Genomic DNA, 8,507 nt, shown 5'->3' on the forward strand with positions numbered 1-8,507 from the left:
TCAGGGAGTTGAAGTCCACAAGTCTTAAAGTTGCCAAGGTTGGGGACCTCTCTCTTAAAGCACTTCTTTTCATTCATAGCATTTTTCATTACTCTAATTCCATTGATACACTTAATAGTTTAATTTTCCTGCATATATTCATCATCTTGATTCTATGACTCTACTCACCTGGGTTTTAAAACCTGGTACGGTTACCAGGCCTGGAGTTAATGAGTTTATTGAGCTATGCGTGAGACTCCTAACATATCTGTATGGTTTCAGAGATTGTTTTGATAGATTTATACTAAGGCTCTCTGTATTTGTTGTTTTTGTTTCCAGATTTTGTAAACATCATAGAGTCTAACAGAGTAGACAACTATAACAGAATTAATGCATTCAATTAATCATCTTCATTAATAAACAAAGTTTATATATGGATAAATAAGAAAAAAATAATAGAAAATTTAGATATAAATGTGTAACTGTTTTGGTAAGGATAAGATTTTTATTTTTTTTGGGGTTATAGTAGTGCTAGATAAATAAAGTTTGGTTTTAGAAATATAATAGAATTAGGTTATATATTAAGAATCATTATGAGAAGAATTCTTTTTTTTAAAAAATGAAAAGTTTAACAAGTCATTTTTTTTAATATTCAATTATATACTTAATTATGTATTCTTTTTTCTGTATTGAAATTTATACTTTCGGATAAGCGGGGAATTTACATCCCTGCCTTTTTATGTTAAATGTATGTATGTCTGTTTGTCCATTTTACGAAAATTAATAAAAAGATTATAAAAAAATAATAATAATAATAATAATTTGTTGATTCATGCTCTTTACATTTATTCCTGTTACATTACAAGTTGCCATTTTCTATATGCAGTGATCATGTACACATATTGTCTCCTGAGAGGGGCAGCATACAAGTCTAATAAATTATTGTTGTTGTTGTTGCTGTATTGAACTCTCCCTACCCATCATTGCTTTGATCAACTGTGGCTTTTATACACTGCCCCCCCCCCAAATAAGATAGTGAAACTGGACTTTAAATTTACTACCCTTAATTGAAATACTGTAGTACCATGTGAAGCATTCTCTGCAGATGGTAACGATCATACTGGATGTTTTGGCAAGTATGTTACAATGACCAAAGAAAGCCTCATCGTTATCTGAAATATATTCAGGCTATCTTCTGCAATCCAGGATCTCGAAACTAGAAATCGCTATCCATATTTGGAAGTATACAAAGTGTACAGACACACTCAGACTATGCCATCAAGTGTTTTATTAATAACTGGCGGTAGACAAGATTTTATTTTTCCATTTGGGAAAAAGTAATTGCAAGCCAATAACATTATCAATGAAGAACTTAAAATCCATGTTCAGATGTTGCTAGAATTCCAGGATTTATTCTAATGATGTTTGCAATGTTGCCTTATGTCTCTATCAACAAAATAAATAAAGGGTATGTAAGAGAACTGAAGCTAAGTCTTTGTAATTAGTCCATGCTTACATTTTTGTATTACTTCTGGCATAGGTAGCCATAAACATATGTCTAGTTTATATTTACTTTAGTTAAATGTTTTTATATAAATATAAACTTAATAAATACAGTACTTCAAAGTTCCCACTTTGTTCAAATTTGTAAGCAATTTCTGATTCTGACTTGGCAGATAATATAGTTACTTGCTGTGCTATTTGGCATTATTCCCACATGCCCACATGTCCTCAATATATGTTAGTCAGTCAGTCAGTCAGTCAGTCAGTCAGTCAGTCAGTCAGTCAGTCAGTCAGTCAGTCATTCATTCATTCATTCATTCATTCATTTATTGGATTTGTATGCTTCCCCTCTCCGTAGACTCGTATCTTCTGCATCTTATGTTCTTTAAAAGCACAACAAGGTAATGATTATATCTGCACTATTAATTGTTACATAGATTTAAGGACATTCAGTTCTACTTGTGGATTCTTTGTCTTGTGGAAAATAGGACTGATTTTTTCTGGAGGAGGAACAAGAATATTAAAAATTCACTGTATTATTCCTAATTTTTTTTAAAAAATGATTTTAAAAGAAAGACAGAGATGCTAATTCTTATCATTCTAGGTTACAAAAAGGATCAGTGATACAGTATGCTCTGTAATAATTTAAGACATTGCTGCCAAATAATCCATGTGAAAAATCACATATATAAGATTACATAATAGTAGTTGTAGAACTATGTTTAAATTCTACACACCTTTTATGCCACCATTCTGTCCCCCCACACCCTCCAGCCTTTCAAACTTGCTGTTTCTGAGTTTGGTTATGTCATATTGCAAAACGTTATACTAATTAGTGATGGAAGGTTTTTAATTGTTTTTCTTCTGTTGCTGAAAACGACAATCAAGTGTGGGTGAGAATATAGATTAACCCACTTGCAGGAAATGAAGTGCGTTTAGATTAAGCAGTTACACCCTTGGAATGATTCATTTTGAGTTTGTTGGGAGTTTTCAAACAGCACATTGAAAATATTTCATATTGGGCAGTTCACGAAAATAATACTGTACTGTATAGCTAAAAATGTAATAGCCTATCCATTTGTAGGAGCTACCATAATGTTACGTAACAGCTCACTATAAAATAAAAATCTGTCAGCAATATCCGAGATGCTATTTCTGGCTTCTTCAGGTATGTTTTGAGAACATTGTCTAAAGCAGTGTTTCCCAACCTTGCTGGCTAGGGAATTCTGGGAGTTGAAGTCCAAATATCTTCAAGTTGCTAAGGTTGGGAAACACTGGTCTAAAGTTCTGAAAAATCACTTGCTGCAGTGGGCTGGCAAACTATGTATAAGGCAATTTCTTATATTCCTAATATAACATAGTAATTTTATCAATAAATTATCACAGTTAACCTTAATTTAATGGCCTAATTTGGAAGAGGGGACATCCTTTTCTTTTTTTTCATAAAGCCTGTTAAATACAAAAACATGTTATCAAATGATATGATACCATTATGCAAATTGCATATTCCAGGCAAATATTTAGTCTTATATGGCAAATAAAGTTCATTGTATTACGTACTTTCAAATTAACACAGTCTATTTAAATGGCAAAAAAGTATTGTTGCTTATCATTATCTTTTTCAATCAGGGCAAAATTTCAGAGCGCTAAAAGATATACCATTTCCTTCTCAAGCAATTCTGCATAAATATTTATACTGAAGATCGTAAGATCTATTAGGCTTTAAAGCATGTAATGTACTTTGACAGCTTCCCAAGTAAATTTTACTACTTGGATCCAAAGATTCTAATATTTTATACCATATTCCTCTGTAAAATTACAACTGCATCAACTACCACTGTCATAACCTTTCATTAATTATTTATCTTGTAGTGTGTTTCCTCACTTCATTTTATTTCAGGAGGCACAAATTATTTAAGAAAACCCTCTGATTTCCTTTTCCCACACACCCAGGGAAGAGTAACATAAGATGATATAATAATAGCTTTAGAACTATGTTTAAATTCTACACCCTTTTTATGCCACCATTCTGTGTCTACCACACCTTTGCTATTTCTGAGTTTGGTTATGTCATACCTCACAATATTACAGACCCACCTATTATTACATAATAAAAGCAAAATTCATAGAAACATAGAAACATAGAAGACTGACGGCAGAAAAAGACCTCATAGTCCATCTAGTCTGCCCTTATACTATTTCCTGTATTTTATCTTAGGATAGTTATATGTTTATCCCAGGCATGTTTAAATTCAGTTACTGTGGATTTACCAACCACGTCTGCTGGAAGTTTGTTTCAAGGATCTGCTACTCTTTCAGTAAAATAATATTTTCTCATGTTGCTTTTGATCTTTCCCCCAACTAACTTCAGATTGTGTCCCATTGTTCTTGTGTTCACTTTCCTATTAAAAACACTTCCCTCCTGAACCTTATTTAACCTTTTAACATATTTAAATGTTTTAATCATGTCCCCCCTTTTCCTTCTGTCCTCCAGACTATACGGATTGAGTTCATTAAGTCTTTCCTGATATGTTTTATGCTTAATACCTTCCACCATTCTTGTAGCCCGTCTTTGGACCCCTTCAATTTTGTCAATATCTTTTTGTAGGTGAGGTCTCCAGAACTGAACACAGTATTCCAAATGTGGTCTCACCAGCGCTCTTTATAAGGGGATCACAATCTCCCTCTTCCTGCTTGTTATACCTCTAGCTATGCAGCCAAGCATCCTACTTGCTTTTCCTACCACCCGACTACACTGCTCACCCATTTTGAGACTGTCAGAAATCACTACCCCTAAATGCTTCTCTTCTGAAGTTTTTGCTAACACAGAACTGCCAATGCAATACTCAGATTGAGGATTCCTTTTCCCCAAGTGCATTATTTTACATTTGGAAACATTAAACTGCAGTTTCCATTGCTTTGACCATTTATCTAGTAAAGCTAAATCATTTACCATATTATAGACCCCTCCAGGAATATCAACCCTATTGCACACTTTAGAGTCATCGGCAAATAGGCAAACTTTCCCTACCAAACCTTCCCCTATGTCACTCACAAACATATTAAAAAGAATAGGACCCAGAACAGACCCTTGTGGCACACCGTTGGTAACCTGTCTCTGCTCAGAATACTCGCCATTAACAATAACTCTCTAATGTCTACGCTTCAGCCAACTTGAAATCCACTGAACTATCCAGGGATTAAGGGATTAAATTTCTTTTTATAAAGCCAATTTCAGAAGTTTCCCACCCACCCCTTCAGGATGAAATGAAAATACAGTAAATGAAATGACATATAGTTCTCTGGGAAATACAGTATCATAACAGAAGGGCAACTAAGGCTTCAGGTTTGATTGTGGAACATTTTGACTCACAGAGAGAAGCAATCAGAAACTGCTCTCCAAAAAGAGACTTCTATTAGAACATCTGGGAACCTCAGTGATTCAGCGCACTTTCCTACAATAAACAGAATATTTAAGAGTTCTATCAAAATAAACAGAATATTTAAGATTTCTATCACTTACCAGGGAAGAAGTTGTTATTTACTGTAACAAGCTGTACCCTTGCATATTTCCAATAGTATTTTTAATTGATCTCTCTGAGAATATTTTATGACTATATTGTGGATCAAATATTAACAATAAAAAATAAATTGGCCACTGTAGGACAATTTTTTAAAAAGAAATGTAAGAATCAAAGCACAATAAAAAGGAGTGGTAGATAAATCCACAGCAGACGTGGTAGATAAATCCACAGTAACTGAATTTAAATATGCCTGGGATAAACATATATCCATCCTAAGATAAAATACAGGAAATAGTATAAGGGCAGACTAGATGGACCATGAGGTCTTTTTCTGCCGTCAGACTTCTACGTTTCTAGGAGTGTAGTTAAAATCATATACGTAATAATAATGGTAAGACAAACAAAATAAGGGAGGCAGGAATGTAAGACACGGAATCAGAGGAAAATGAAAAATAGCAGCAAAGGAAATGGGGCGAAGGAGTGCTGATCTAATTCTTAACTAATACACTATGTTAGCTGTTCAATTTATTTATCAGGGCTTAGAATAGCATATAAATGAATCCTGTTACATCTTGGAGGTATGAGGTTTGTTGGGTTTTTTGCTCACTCAGCTTTCCCTTTCAACTCATAACTATAGCATTCTATAAGTTGCAAGCTTATAACTGATTTACCCAATTAAAATGATTCCTGGCCAGAAATGCGTAGAAATAAGACACATTCTTCAAAATACAGGTAGTTCTCAATGTACAGCTAATAATTTATGCTGCTAAGTGAGAAGTTTGTTTAGTGAGTTTTCCCCCATTTTATGACTTTCCTTGTCAGTTGTTAAGTGAATCACTACAGCTGTTAAATTAACCCAGTTGTTAAGTGAATCACTGCGCCTGTTAAATTAATAACCCAGTTGTTAAGTGAATCACTGCCCCTGTTAAATTAATAACCCAGTTGTTAAGTGAATCACTGCACCTGTTAAATTAATAACCCAGTTGTTAAGTGAATCACTGCGCCTGTTAAATTAATAACCCAGTGGTTAAGTGAATCTGACCTTCCCATTGACTTTGCTTGTCAGAAGGTCGCAAAAGGAGAAATCATATTATGCCGGGCACTGCAATAGTCATAAACGTAAGTTGTCAAACATCCAAATGCAAATCACATGACCATGGGGGATACCACAACCATCCAAATGTGAATCACGGGGACGCCGCAATGGTCATAAATGTGGGGAAAAATGGTCCTAAGTCAGTTTTTCAGTACCCTTGTTAACTTTGAACAGTCACTAAGCGAACTGATGTAAGTCAGGGAATACCTGTACCCAAAACCTAAGAATAAAACTCAAGAGAAGAGACTCAGAAACAAATGGGCCATTTCTAATACTACTAGACCAGTGTTTCCCAACCTTGGCAACTTGAAGATATCTGGACTTCAACTCCCAGAATTCCCCAGCCAGCATTTGCTGGCTGGGGAATTTTGGGAGTTGAAGTCCAAATACAGTATCTTCTTGGGAAACACTGTTCTAGACAATGCCCAGGTTTTCCTTCAGGTTGGCAACCGGGCTGGAAACCACAGCTTTCATTGCTTTCAAGGCAGATCCACGCCTGGATCCACGTGCTGCTTACTCCCACTTCATCATCACATTTGCGGGTGGAAGGTAAACCGCAGGGCTAAAAAGGTCAGCCAGCCAGCCACCCACGCGACGTGCCTCTTTTCTTCCCACAGGCACCGCTCGAGCCTACTAACCCCGTCCATTTACTAGGCTCGCTGACATACACACATGCACACACCTCCCCCTTAACATCCTCTCCGTGCAGAGATGCACGCTTCATCCCGTGCACCGGGGCTACCTCAACACTGGGAAAGGTCACCGATCCCGAGCCTCGAAGGGGCGTGAAGGGAGGCGAGTCTCCCGAAGCTACCCGGCAGACCTTTCATTCATTGGGGGTCTCGTTCTCACGCGCCCCTTTCCGGGACTTGGATGGGGGGGGGGGTCTCCGCACTCACCTCCTGAAATCAAAGGGCATGTTGGTGGCAGGCGCAACGCAACGTCCCCGCCCCCCTTCTGGCCCAAATCTCGGCTTCAGTCGTGCCGGCTCCCAGGGCAGGAAGTGACGGGCCCAGCTCGGCCAAGCCGGAGGATGCGCTGCACAGACTCCATTGGACGGCAGACCCCGCGCACCGCGACGTTTCCGCCGCTGCGTTAAAAGAGGCCGGCGAAGGGAGCGCGGGAAAAGGGAGGGTTGGCGCTTTGTCACAAGGGACTCGGCGGAAAAACTTGCAGAGCCGCTCAAGGGGCGCTTGTAGTCTTCTCCATATGTTGGAAGGGTTTGGGGGTTGTGAAAGGACGGGGGGGGGGGTGTTTGTCGGGAAATTAAACTTGAAAAAGGAAGTTTTAAGAATATAATTTTAAAGGGGGAGTGACTTTCGAAATAAACTTTCGGAGTTGGGAAAGAATAGAGGCGACTTTTCATCAGCAGATGGTTTTTATTTAATTAATTATTTTATTTGTCAAGCATGTTTAGGATAGTAGTAGTTTGTATAAACATAACATAAGTAAAAATTAATGATGTCAGTAAGGGGCGAGTACAAGTGCACTAGAGTGCCTTCCGTCCCCTGTCCTATTGCTCTCCTATATCTCCTATACCTTTCTTCTATTCCTATATCTCTTCTATTCTTTCATTGATATGTTCTATTACTATATCTTCTTTTCTATTATTTCTTAGATATATTTTACTATGAGTATCTCCTCTATAACCTTCATCATGTATTTTACTATGTGTATATAAATATATACCCACTAAAACCCACATTGTGTATTGGACTAAATAAAATAAGTAATAGGACAGCTTATGCACGCCCCTTACACACCTCTTAGAAATGGGGAAGGGAGTAGACAATCGAAGGTTAGGGGTTTGGGGGTTATCCCTTAAGTCGATTCTCTGGGCCAGGTCTCTCCAAGCTTTCCCTGTTTATATGAGTTTGTCTATGTTCTGGCTGGTGTCATGGACAGAAGACAGAGACATTAACGTGAAAATACACTCTTAAATCAGATCTGGGCAAGATGCGGCCCAAGGACCGGATGCAGCCCGCCCGCGGATGTTGGCCCATCTTTTCTAGATAAGAACCGGGTTTTCAAGATATAATATATAATTATATATATATAATATAATATATAATTTATAATTATAATATAATTAACTCAGTTATACCCAATAATATACAGTATTGGGTAGAACTGAGTTAATTATATTAGTCCGGCCTTCTAAAACCATCCCAATTTCTCATGCAGCCCTATAGCAAAATTAATTGCCCACCCCTGTCTTAGATGATATGGCTGTAGAACCCATGTGCATGAATTTCACAAATAAGGCTGTGTTTCTCTCCCTCTCTCTGTTAATGAACATGGATATAACTTTAAACTACATTAAATCAGTAATTTTTAATAAAGGAGGATATTTGTAGTTCAGAATTGAAATGAGGGGTCCTTGGTGCTCTCTGAGCTTGTTTTCT

At 37.1% G+C, this 8,507-nt stretch overlaps 1 protein-coding gene across 1 annotated transcript in view; it reads right to left on the reverse strand.

Moving 5' to 3' along the window:
- Window positions 1-7,181, reverse strand: part of ERGIC1 (endoplasmic reticulum-golgi intermediate compartment 1) — a 116,911-nt gene extending 109,730 nt beyond the window's left edge. Inside the window, exon 1 of the mRNA XM_070739402.1 lies at window positions 7,002-7,181. Coding sequence (XP_070595503.1) covers window positions 7,002-7,021 — 20 coding nt within the window. The 5' untranslated portion in view covers window positions 7,022-7,181. The remainder of the gene's footprint in view (window positions 1-7,001) is intronic.
- Between the last annotated feature and the right edge of the window lie 1,326 nt (window positions 7,182-8,507).

This window comes from Erythrolamprus reginae, chromosome 2 (assembly GCF_031021105.1).
Source record: "Erythrolamprus reginae isolate rEryReg1 chromosome 2, rEryReg1.hap1, whole genome shotgun sequence".
NCBI classification, from domain to species: domain Eukaryota; kingdom Metazoa; phylum Chordata; class Lepidosauria; order Squamata; family Dipsadidae; genus Erythrolamprus; species Erythrolamprus reginae.